This window comes from Barbus barbus, assembly GCF_936440315.1.
Source record: "Barbus barbus genome assembly, chromosome: 34".
Taxonomy (NCBI): Eukaryota; Metazoa; Chordata; class Actinopteri; order Cypriniformes; family Cyprinidae; genus Barbus; species Barbus barbus.
Genome location: NC_136762.1, coordinates 23,586,702 through 23,600,424, shown reverse-complemented (window position 1 = coordinate 23,600,424; position 13,723 = coordinate 23,586,702). Strand labels below are relative to the sequence as shown.

General features: G+C 37.1%; 1 protein-coding gene across 1 annotated transcript in view; it reads left to right on the top strand.

The window, feature by feature from the left end:
• The first annotated feature begins 326 nt into the window (after positions 1–326).
• Positions 327–13,723, top strand: part of LOC306854497 (ras and Rab interactor 2-like) — a 33,971-nt gene continuing 20,574 nt past the window's right edge. Inside the window, exons 1-3 of the mRNA XM_079392584.1 lie at positions 327–762; positions 5,143–5,271; positions 5,384–5,543. Of these exons, the coding sequence (XP_079248710.1) occupies positions 5,225–5,271; positions 5,384–5,543 (207 nt within the window). The 5' untranslated portion in view covers positions 327–762; positions 5,143–5,224. The remainder of the gene's footprint in view (positions 763–5,142; positions 5,272–5,383; positions 5,544–13,723) is intronic.

Below are 13,723 nucleotides of genomic sequence, written 5' to 3'. Positions count from 1 at the left end.
TAGGAACACTTGTTAGCTTTTCTCACTAAAATGTCATGTTAGCCTGCTATATTTCCAGTGTGATGAAACTATCTGCTTAAAACAACCTTTGTGATCATTAGTAGGCTACTAGATTATAGACAGCACTGAAATGTTACAGTTCTCAAACATTTATTGAAACCTGTTAACCTTTATAGATGGCTATGGGTTTGACCTTAATTAGAGTCAGTATGGATTTTATTTTAAGAGGAAATTCAGTGAGGAACAACGGGTAACTCTTCCCTTTAGCTCAGTTATTAGCAGAACTTATGTTCTCATAAAAAGAAAAGGGGGTTTAACTGCTGGCTAGACTAAAATGGAACCGTTCTGAACTGAGCTGCGTGATACTGTTACATATGAAAGTAACACTCGTTTAGCTAGAATCTTTCTGCTGTATGTGGCGTCCTACTTGTATCATTGTCAAGTTTTCACTGTGAGGTTTACCACAACCATGAATATGGGTGGAGCTTATGGCGTGAGACACAAAAAGCATCATCAAGAGTACTGTCACTTTTGAGCTCAAACTGAACTTTAATGTGACTGAAATTGATGCTTTGAACATTTCATACATCACAGGAGCGAAAGTGAATCTCACTGTTGGCGTCGTGAAGTACAGGACAGATTCGTAATGAGGAGTGTCAATAACCTCACACGTGAACCTGCAGTGTGTGGAGGTGTTTGGAGCAGCTTTCAGAGATGCTCAGGCTTTTCTTCTTGTAGGAGGACATTTTGAAGACACCACATGTGAGTTCAGCTCTGACTTCTGTTTGCATCATTACAAGTGAGTTACCTGTTCTTGAGACATGGGCCAAAATAGGCTTTAGAAGTGGAAAAAAAATAAGAAATAACGTGTACTCTATGTAGCCATAGCCTATCAAGGCATTATGATGTTCAGAGGTATTTACATGCTTCCATTTTCTACAGAACTGTTTGAGGTAAAAATAAAAAATAAATATTTACATTAAACATGGAGTATAATAAACTGAGAAGATGGGCTCTCTCAAACGGTCAGTTCCAATTTATGACAACTGAACTGACAGTTCAAGGTGATGACAAAATTGTTATATTTTGCATATGATACTCAAAAGATAATCCAATACAGAAACCCTAGACCAGAGATAAACTAATACAAACAGATAAAGGCCTACATATAAAAGAAAACAAAATTAATTTGATGTTTTGACAAGTCATGTCAATATTATTTGTATAGTGCTTTTAACAATGCAAATTGTGTCAAAGCCAGGCCCGGCTCCAGATATGAGATGGAAGGATGGGCCGGGAGATTTATTGTGAAATTATTATTATTTAAAATAACTGCTTTCTATTTATATATATGTTATAATGTAATTTATTCCTGTGATTTCAAAGCTTAATTTTTAGCATCATAACTCCAGTCACATGATCCTTTAAATCATTCTAATATTCTGATTTGATTATTATGTTGAAAACAGCTGAGTAGATTTCTTTTTCAGATTTCTCTGATGAATAGGATATTCAGAAGAGCAGCATTTTTCTGAAATACAAATCTTTTGTAACATTATAAATGTATTTTTCGTCACTTTTGATCAATTTAAAGCATCCTTGCTAAATAAAAGTATTAATTTCTATACTTTCTCCCCCTCCCCTAACTCCAAGCTTTTGAATGGTATAATCAGGGCTTGACATTAACTTTTTTGCTCACCGGCCACTGTGGCTAGTGGATTTCCAAAAATACTAGCCACTTAGCATTTTCACTGGCCACAATTTTGTTGTTGGGAAATTACATTTTATACGACTTAATACTGCATACAAAAATGTATTTAAATTGATTTCCAGGTCATTTTTGACCTATTTAAAGGACATTTTTCCCTAACCGTATTAAATGCATGCATCATCTTTCATATCAAATTCTTACATTTTTTCAATAATTTCACTTAATATAGTAAGATAATATAGGGCTGTTACCAATCATATGAAATCAGTATCTACAAAATCGATCTTTCCACTGCAGAAGAAACAGAAGTGACTGGAGCGGGATTCAGTTGCATTTACACAGACAGTTCAATGTAGCTGAAATATAGCACAAATGCATTTACACTGCATGCAAAATTATAAGAGCATAAATAATGTTGCGAGCTCGGTGTTTTAAAATATATATTTTTTAATATACAAATATGAAATGTTGGAAAAAATGCAAAGATAAGCTACTATGAAAGTAAACCAGTAGGTGGCAGAAAGTGACTGTTTTAATTAATGAGTCATTGAAGCATGCCTTCAATAATGATTCGTTCAGACAGCTGATTCATTCAAGAATGAAGCAAGTGCCTGCATGGACCACTGAATCATTGAATCGTGAGCTTCAACTGGCGCGACCTTGTTGTTACTGATTATCCATTATTAATCGCCGTTTACACCAAATGTAATAAAATCAGAACCATTCTCTCCGAAATTTCGGTGCAGTTAGATGTTTTAATCAGATTAGTTGTCCGGTCGGGCGAGTAAAATTCTCTTCTTTCACTTGCCCCTTCAAAAAATCTACTTGTTCCGGACAAACATTATTGTCGAGCTCTGTTACTGTATAGGGGAGAGTGGTTGACAGTTGCAACACTTTTTGCATTTCGTTTAGTTTTTAAGAAACTGTTTGCATTAGAAAGCCAGAATTTTAATACAATAAAGCAACATCAGTCGGCTACTCACCCACATTGCTTTAACACGTGCACATATGATTATATACACACAATTTATACTTGAATAGACAAAGTCCAATGTTGCAACTGACCCCCAACAGGGGACGGCTGCAACAGTCCACAGGGGCAATTGCAACATTCATTAGAATGTAATTAAAACCATTCTTAAATATCATTTTACAGGTTCTTTATTTTATTTGTGCATAGACATGGTCTTTAATAAGTTAAATTGGCAGTATAAAAACAAAGAATAGTAAATGGAAGAAAAAAGAATTCAAGTAACATGTAACAACCTTGTCTTGGTTAATTATGACAATACATTTGAACTGTAAAATAATAATTTAATCAGAATCAAGACACTAAAACTTAATAATAGCCTACTTCTGTTAACATCTGTGAAAGGTTACTGAACTAAGGCCAGTTGCATGAACTTAGTCACTGTCTTAAGAACTAGTTTGACCAAGTAGCAGTTAAACGAGTGTATCAATGTTGTGGTAAGGGACAGCATGTTGGGACGGTTGCAACAACATGTTGCAACTGTCCCCACCCTTGATAGCCGTGATAAAACTTGGTATAATAGCTTGACACAATATCTTTGACATGTGCTAGCTATGCCTATTAGAAGCTAAGAAAACACAGATATAAATCATATGTTCTTACCAATGCTTCACGCAAACAACTTAGTATGACAAAAAAATCTGATGATTAAAAAAAAAAATACAGCTCACTCAAATACTGAGGTACCAAACCATTCAGAGCCTTATTAGCAAGATCTTAAAATGTATACGATGTTTAATAGGGAGCCAGTGCAGTGTAGACAGAACCGGGCTAATGTGGTCATACTTCATGGTTCTAGTAAGAATTATTGCTGCTGCATTTTGAACCAGCTGGAGTTTGTTTATTAAACGTGCAGAGCAACCACCCAATAAAGCATTACAATAATCTAGCCTCAAGGTCATGAATGCATGAATTAATGCATTTGACATTGAGAGCATAGGTCGTAATTTAGATATATTTTTAAGATGGAAAAATGCAGTTTTACAAATGCTAGAAACATGTTTTTCGAAGTAAAGATTGCCATCAAAAAGTATGCCTAGGTTCCTAACTGATGATGAAGAATTTACAGAGCAGCCATCAAGTATTAGACAGTTGATCTAGGTTATTACATGCAAAAGTCTTTGGTCCAATAATTAACACCTGTTTTTTCAGTTGTTGATATCAACTATACATTCCGTTAGTTTTGCAAATTGGTAAGTTTCATCAGGTCGCGAAGAAATATAGAGCTGGGTATCATCAGCATAACAGTGAAAGCTAACACCATGTTTCCTAATGATATCTCCCAAGGGTAACATGTAAAGCGTGAAAAGTAAGGGGCCAAGTACTGAGCCTTGAGGCTCATACTGTACTTGTGATTGGTATGATACCTCTTCATTTACTGCCACAAATTGATGGCGGTCAGATAAGTACAATTTGAACCATGCCAGTGCACTTCCTCTAATGCCAACATAATTTTCTAGTCTATTTCAATCAAGATCCAGTAGCACTAATAGAGAGATACAACCACGATCAGACGATAAAAGCTGGTCATTTGTAACTCAAATGAGAGCAGTCTCAGTACTATGATATGGTCTAAAACCTGACTGGAAATCCTCACATATATCAAGGAACATAGTTGTGATGATACTACCTTTTCTAATATCTTTTGTCCCAGAAAATGTAATTTAAATTCAGACAACTTACTGTATATCTCAGAATGACATAATTGTGACATAAATATGTTGAACTTAGATTAATACGCATTTTAATTGACTTTAAGTATTAAGTTGTGTTGTAACGATGCACAATTTTATTACTTTGACATTAATGTAATAATTGTCAGAATTCTGAAAATCAAATTAGCATTTCTAATTTTTAAAGTGGATATGTTGCTATTTTAATACCAACAGAAAGTAAAATTCTGAGACAAATTATTAAAGAATCAGATAACTTTTTATTCACTGGTACTATTTATGTATCATGAAATATTGGCTAGAGTTCATACTGCGTGCTAATTTAACCATTCATACATGATCCATCCACAGTATTATTATACTATATTATTATAATTGATAAATAGCAATAATGAGTAACAATGTGTTCCCAAATGCTTGATAATTTGTTTAATGTTCAACAAGTTGGAAAGGATTTTATTTATTTATTATTATTAACATTTGTTTTGGGTCACAGCATGCTGACCATCTACTTTTAAAGCTGCTCATCAAAAATGAAACTCCTTCATATTAAAAAAAAACAAAAAAAAACGGACGTTAGATTTCACCACTGATAAAAACACTTTAGCTGTTAACAAAGAACTGTGACAAAGAAAGAGTGAACGTAAAATACAAATGAAAGGATGTGGGGTTGGAGAGAAACCATATTTCTTCATTTCCTTTGTTTCTCTATTTCTAAATTTCAACAGGGTTGCAGCCACACAGCTAAAATGGAAGAGCTTATAACAGAACAGATTTCCTGAACAGGTCCATCGCTATTCTGTTGGACCAATGATGATGAAAGAATCAAAAGATGAATTCACAACCAGTGAGAACAGGTGAGAGAGAACAAGGATACACTCTTCAGTAAATGTAATCACCATTTTATTCCATGTGCATTTTTAAAATAATTTTCTTCAATAACATGATTTAACACTTTTTTATCAATAGAGAAAATGCTGCTAGCACGGTACCCAATGGGGTCTCCAAAGATGAGATAAAACTCCTGAGTCTGCTGAAAGGTTTACGGTTGTGTCAGGATGCGTGGGCTCCCAAAAGCCCCTGGGACAGTCATGGAGCTCACGCCGCTCTGTGGGGCAGACCTGCTGGGGTGGGTGCCTTCCTTTTTATCGGTGCTTACTAATTAAGTCATTTAACTGTTTCAGCAGTATTCCAGTAAACCCTGATGTTGTCAGTAATAAAAAAATAAAGTAGTTTTAGTTAAATATGAAAATAAAATTACTTGAAATTACTCATAATTCAATAATTTAACTTTTTTGTTTTCAAATTCCATCAAATCTAGTCTTACTGAGGCTGGGGGATAGACATAAGTAGTCGTAGAGCATAACTCATGCCTACTGTGGATACAAAAATAGGACCCTAAGAATTATTACATTTTAATTTATATTATTTTGTAAAACGATATTGTGGGAAGTCACTGTTCCCTTTGGCGTTTCCCTGTTTAATATAAGCCATTTCTTTGTCTATGTGCATAGTGGAAGCATAGTTTTAGTGCACTATTAGGAAGAAGTTTATTCAGCAATTGATTTACGATAGAGGCTGTCATAATTTCCTGGTTATACCTGTGCTGTAAAACAATTATCTTTTCATTTTAAAGCTAACTTATATATAAAACTAACGCTTTGATAAACCTGTAATAATTATATAGGCTATTTTAGAGCTGTTGGGGTGGACTTTGAGGGAAACTGGACACATACAGTACATTCAGAAAGTATTCAGACCCCCTTCACTTTTTTCAATTTTATGTTATGTTGCAGCCTGATAAATGTAAAAAAAAAAAAAAAAAAAAAAAAATTAATCTACACTCCGTACCTCATAATGACGAAGTGAAAACAGAATTTTAGAAATGTTTGTAAATTTATTAAAAAGAAAAAAAACTGAAATATCACATTTACATAAGTATTACATAAGTATAAGCAACAACACTTGAAATTTAGCTCAGGTGCCTCCCATTTCTCTTGATCATTGCTGAGATGTTTCTACAGCATGACTGGAGTTCACCTGTGGTAAATTAAATTGACTGGACATGATTTGGAAAGACACACCTCTCTATAAAAGGCCTCACAGTTGACAGTGCATATCAGAGTGAAAACCAAGCCATGAGGTCAAAGGAACTGCCTGCAGAGCTCAGAGACAGGATTCTATCGAGGTACAGATCTGGCTACAAAAGGCTACAAAAAAAATTCTGCTGCACTGAAGGTTCCCAAGAGCACAGTGGCTTCCATAATTCTCAAATGGAAGAAGTTTGGCACAACCAGGACTCTTCCAAGATCTGGTCGCCCAGCCAAACTGAGCAATTGATGGAGAAGAGCCTTGTCTACTGTAGATTGGTGACCAAGAGCCTGATGGTCACTGTAGTTGAGCTCCATGATCATATATGCAGATGGGAGAAACCTACAGAAGCACAAACATCACTGCAGCACTCCACCAATCTGGACTTTTGGCGGTTTGGCCAAACTCAATCCTCTCCTCAGTGAAGACACATGAAAACACACTTGGAATTTGCAAGACAGCACCTAAAGGACCCTCAGACTCTGAGAAACAAGATTATCTGGTCTGATAAACCTCAATTCTAAGCATCGTGTTAGAAGGAAAACAGTTCTGCTCATCACCTGCAGAGTACCATCCCAAAAGTAAAGTGTGCTGGTAGCAGCCTCATGCTGTGGGGCTGTTTTTCAGCAGCAGGAACTGGGACACTGGTCAGGGTTGAAGGAAAGCTGAACGGAGTCAAGTCAAGTCACGTCACTATTATTTGTATAACGCTTTTAACAATGCAAATTGTGTCAAAGCAGCTTTACATCAGCTTGATATAAAGCTGGGTGGCTTTACATCAGCTTTACAGTATTTAGACGGGGAAATAGTTTGTTGAAATAGTGTCATTCTCCTCTGGCCAGACAAAATCAGCAGTTTAAATCTAGACTAAAGCAGAATCAGATTGTGTAAAGGACTCATCTGGTTCCTGTGGTCTTGTCCCAATGGCCGTCTAGGAAACAGGGTCTTCACTGAGGATCAGTCCCTGGGGCTCATCTAGTTGTCCTGATCTCCGCTGACATTCAGGGCTGTAGAGGTCATCTCTAGGTGCTGATCTACCATCTGATCTGGATACAGTCTGGATCTGGGTGGCTACGGTGATCTTGGAATAAGAAAGAAACAGACTAATATTAGCATAGACGCCATTCTTCTAACGATGCAACAAGTACATCGGTTGTTTTGGGAAGTGTTCCCGGTTCCGGTTGACCTAATTAATGCAGCCTAACAATCCTTTAATGGATTTGAATTATAGGAATGCGATAGTGTATTATGTGTAAGCTAGGTTAAAGAGATGGGTCTTTAATCTAGATTTAAACTGACAGAGTGTGTCTTCTTCCCAAACAGTGTTAGGTAGATTGTTCCAGAGTTTGGGCACTAAATAGGAAAACGATCTCCCGCCGCAGTTGATTTTGATATTCTAGGTATTATCAAATGGTCAGAGTTTTGAGATTGCAGCGGACATAAAGGACTATAATGCAGTAAGAGCTCACTCAAATACTGAGGTACCAAACCAGTCAAGGCCTTATAGGTAATTAGCAAGATCTTAAAATGTATACGATGTTTAATAGGGAGCCAGTGCAGTGTTGACAGAACCAGGCTAATGTGGTCATACTTCCTCTTTCTAGTAAGCTAGCTGAGCAAAGTACAGAGATATCCTCAATGAAAACCTGTTCCACAGCAGTCAGGACTGTAGACAGGGCCGAAGGTTCACCTTCCAACATGACAATGACCCTAAGCACACAACCAAGGCAACACTGGAGTGGCTTAGGGACAACTCTGTGAATCCTCTAGTGACCCAGCCAGGGCCCTGACTTGAACCCTAACGAACATCTCTGGAGAGACCTGAAAATGGCTGTCCATCAACGGTCCCCATTCAATCTGAACGAGCTTGAGAGGATTTGCAAAGAAGAACGGCAGAAAATTCCCCAATCCAGGTGTGCAAAGCTTTTTGCGTCATACTCAAAAAGACTCGAGGCTGTAATTGCTGCACTGTACTGAGTAAAGGTTCTGAATACTTATGTAAATTTGACATTTCTAAAATTCTGTTTTCACTTTGTCATTATGAGGTACGGAGTGTAGAGTAATAAGATAATAAGATAAAAATGAATTTAAACATTTGTACACTGTAAAAAATTGCTGTAAAATGTACAGTAACTTGCTGGCAATTTTGGTTGCCAGTAAGACTGTAAATTTTACTGTAAATCAATCATTTCAATTGTACTGTAAACTCTTGTATGCTGTAAAATTGTGAACTTGTACTGCTATACATACATTTTACAGTAAATTGGAGCATTTGTTGTGAAATTCAATTCACTAAATGAACTACAATTGAGATTTTTCACTGCTGTGATAGTGTGTAAACATTTTGGTTAACATTTCATTTGAGTCCACTGAGAAGAAATATTTCTTAGTATAAAACTGCAAATACTTAATGTGTCATAGTAAAATGACTAAAAACATGACTTTAATGCAAATCATTGAAGTTCATCGTCAGCTATAGCTATATGCTGTTTGTGGAGTTGTTTAATCAGATCTTGAGGGATTTAAGGTTGTCTTTTATTTCAGTTGATTTCATCTAAGGCTGTGGCTGAAGTCAGTTCTAGTTCTTGTGTTTCTCTTTCATTCAGTGATTTTTCTTGTTTGCTGTTCATCTCTGCAGCACAATCATCACTTAATTAATCACAGAATTATCTATAAGGAGAGTATATATTTAGCTGAAATGTATTATTTTGCACAAGACAGATCTGTTCATTTAGTTTTGTGGGTCACCATTGTGCTGGAGAGCAGAGCTCAGTCAATGCAAAGTCTGTGCTTCAGTCAATGATGAGCTGCAAACACTGATGTTCTGCTGCTTTATTTAAAGGAAGTAACTGTAGATTTGCTGATGCAGTGTAATGTCAGGCTGCATCATAACAAAACTGAAAAAAAGTGAAGGGGGTCTGAATATTTTCTGAATGCACTGTACGTCATTTGCCCTTGCATGTAGTTGCATACACAGGAAATAACACTGTGGAGAGGTCAGAAAGCTGAAAGTTTGTTACAAAAAAAAAAGTAACTTTCCTGCTCAGATTATACAGGTCCTTCTCAAAAAATTAGCATATTGTGATAAAGTTCATTATTTTCTGTAATGTACTGATAAACATTAGACTTTCATATATTTTAGATTCATTACAACACAACTGAAGTAGTTCAAGCCTTTTATTGTTTTAATATTGATGATTTTGGCATACAGCTCATGAAAACCCCAAATTCCTATCTCAAAAAATTAGCATATCATGAAAAGGTTCTCTAAACGAGCTATTAACCTAATCATCTGAATCAACTAATTAACTCTAAACACCTGCAAAAGATTCATGAGGCTTTTAAAAACTCCCAGCCTGGTTCATTACTCAAAACCGCAATCATGGGTAAGACTGCCGACCTGACTGCTGTCCAGAAGGCCATCATTGACACCCTCAAGCAAGAGGGTAAGACACAGAAAGAAATTTCTGAACGAATAGGCTGTTCCCAGAGTGCTGTATCAAGGCACCTCAGTGGGAAGTCTGTGGGAAGGAAAAAGTGTGGCAGAAAACGCAGCACAACGAGAAGAGGTGACCGGACCCTGAGGAAGATTGTGGAGAAGGACCGATTCCAGACCTTGGGGGACCTGCGGAAGCAGTGGACTGAGTCTGGAGTAGAAACATCCAGAGCCACCGTGTACAGGCGTGTGCAGGAAATGGGCTACAGGTGCCGCATTCCCCAGGTCAAGCCACTTTTGAACCAGAAACAGCGGCAGAAGCGCCTGACCTGGGCTACAGAGAAGCAGCACTGGACTGTTGCTCAGTGGTCCAAAGTACTTTTTTCGGATGAAAGCAAATTTTGCATGTCATTCGGAAATCAAGGTGCCAGAGTCTGGAGGAAGACTGGGGAGAGGGAAATGCCAAAATGCCTGAAGTCCAGTGTCAAGTACCCACAGTCAGTGATGGTCTGGGGTGCCATGTCAGCTGCTGGTGTTGGTCCACTGTGTTTTATCAAGGGCAGGGTCAATGCAGCTAGCTATCAGGAGATTTTGGAGCACTTCATGCTTCCATCTGCTGAAAAGCTTTATGCAGATGAAGATTTCATTTTTCAGCACCACCTGGCACCTGCTCACAGTGCCAAAACCACTGGTAAATGGTTTACTGACCATGGTATTACTGTGCTCAATTGGCCTGCCAACTCTCCTGACCTGAACCCCATAGAGAATCTGTGGGATATTGTGAAGAGAAAGTTGAGAGACGCAAGACCCAACACTCTGGGTGAGCTTAAGGCCGCTATCGAAGCATCCTGGGCCTCCATAACACCTCAGCAGTGCCACAGGCTGATTGCCTCCATGCCACGCCGCATTGAAGCAGTCATTTCTGCAAAAGGATTCCCGACCAAGTATTGAGTGCATAAATGAACATAATGGCCATTCTTTTATTGGTCGGATGAAATATGCAAATTTTTTGAGATTGGGGGGAGATCCTGGGGAATGCGGCACCTGTAGCCCATTTCCTGCACACGCCTGTACACGGTGGCTCTGGATGTTTCTACTCCAGACTCAGTCCACTGCTTCCGCAGGTCCCCCAAGGTCTGGAATCGGTCCTTCTCCACAATCTTCCTCAGGGTCCGGTCACCTCTTCTCGTTGTGCTGCGTTTTCTGCCACACTTTTTCCTTCCCACAGACTTCCCACTGAGGTGCCTTGATACAGCACTCTGGGAACAGCCTATTCGTTCAGAAATTTCTTTCTGTGTCTTACCCTCTTGCTTGAGGGTGTCAATGATGGCCTTCTGGACAGCAGTCAGGTCGGCAGTCTTACCCATGATTGCGGTTTTGAGTGATGAACCAGGCTGGGAGTTTTTAAAAGCCTCAGGAATCTTTTGCAGGTGTTTAGAGTTAATTAGTTGATTCAGATGATTAGGTTAATAGCTTGTTTAGAGAACCTTTTCATGATATGCTAATTTTTTGAGATAGGAATTTGGGGTTTTCATGAGCTGTATGCCAAAATCATCAATATTAAAACAATAAAAGGCTTGAACTACTTCAGTTGTGTTGTAATGAATCTAAAATATATGAAAGTCTAATGTTTATCAGTACATTACAGAAAATAAGTAACTTTATCACAATATGCTAATTTTTTGAGAAGGACCTGTATAATTGTCAGTCCTCTGTCGTGTCTGTCATGTGTTCCCGCCGCATGTTTCCTTATTTGGTTTGTTTCCTGTCCTTGTTAAATGTTATCATTAGTTAATTTTTGTCCAGCCGTGTTCGTCTCATTATCTATGATTTACCTGTTTATTTATAGTCCTGTCTGTTCAATTTGACTTCGTCTGGTCTACTCGTTAACCCCGGTGTGTGATGTCCGTGTCTGCCTTGCCTTGTCCTGTCCTGATGTCTGAAGTAAAGTTTATTGTTTGAGTTACACCCTCGTCTGCGTGTTCCTGTTCCTCCCTCGTGTGTGCACCGTGACAATAATATTACAAACTGGTATTTCTTATCATATTGTTTTAATTTATTATAGTTTTCATAAACACTCTGGTCTGTAGCACAAATAGTTTTACCATTTACTGTACTTTCTTCTAGTTCATTATCTACAGCGGCTAATGAATCGGAAGTCTTGCACATTACATCACAGAAAATAGCTTTAGCATATTAGAGGTCCTATATTTGTACACGGTGCGTCAAACCACATTCTTCCGTGCAGACGATGATTGCCAAGCCATGTTCTTTCAGAAGACGCATGCAATTTTATTATCATATTTTTTTTATCACTAGAGGGACTGAAGTTACATGGTTTAGCTTTACACCAATTAAATTAATATGTTATGTATGTTTAATATGTTATTGAAATTACTGAAGGAATTGTTCACCTGAAATAAAAAAAATTCGGAATATTTACTAACCCTCAGGCCATCCAAGATGTAGATAAAAACATATTTATACAGTCCATCACTTGCCATGCTGTGAAGTAAAAAGCTGCATGTTAATAAGAATCCAATCGTCCTCAAAGTAGCAACGTTAAACCGTTGCTACTGACCAAAATATGACTCCATACTCCATAATATGCTTCCTACAGTCCATCCCCTGTTGTCTTCTCACATCAAAATATGCTGTACCAACATATTTGTTTTTTGCTTGTAAATGGTGCATATTTCTCTCTTGATTCTTTCCCTGTAGAAAGCAATATTAATAGAGGACCAAAAGTAATGGTCTGAATTTAAAAAATGTCTTGATGGATTTGTTTATTACAAATATGCAGCTTTTCATGTCACACGACGTGAGTTGATGGACTGGAGTCATGTCAATTACTTGGATTACTTGGATAACTCTCATTCTGACAGCACTATTCACTGCAGAGGATCAGTTGTTGAGCAAATTATATAATGCTAAATTTCTCCAAATCTGTTTTGATAAAGAACTAAACTCCATCTTCGATGACCAGAGTAAATTTTAAGCAAATGTTTATTTTTGGTTGAACTTTTCCTTAAGGGTTGGCAGTGTACAGGCTAACTAGCACCATTAACTGAAGTTCTTGTCTAGTGTTTTCTGCAGAATAAAAACTGCCGTTATGTTGCAGATATTTGCAGCAGTAGAGTTAGATAAGCTTGCATAAAGGATGACTGCAAGAGCACTTAAAGAGAGCCAAAGTGGTGGTGTAATATAAGATAATCACTTCCACAAACTATGGAATAGGTCTTTATTTATGTTGGTGTTATCTAGCTGTATAGAATTTTACTTTGGTGTGTGTTTTTGCTGGTATAATGCTCATTTGTGTCTTTAAAAATAATGATGAAAAAATACAAAGATTACATAATATGAAAATAAATAATCAAAAGATTTTTGAATAAAGTGTACAAGAATCTAATAATAATAACTTTTTACAGAAGTGTTGACATATGTTGAAAGTCTATGTGTGTGTAACTTTATTTCTCTCCACATTTCAAAACCATGAAATACAGGTGCATCTCAAATTAGAATGTCATGGAAAAGTTCATTTATTTCAGTAATTCAACTCAAATTGTGAAACTCGTGTAATAAATAAATTCAATGCACACAGACTGAAGTAGTTTAAGTCTTTGGTTCTTTTAATTGTGATGATTTAGGCTCACATTTAACAAAAACAATCTCAACAAATTAGAATACTTCATAAGACCAATAAAAAAAAAACATTTTTAGTGAATTGTTGGCCTTCTGGAAAGTATATTCATTCACTGTACCTTGACTCAGTACTTGGTAGG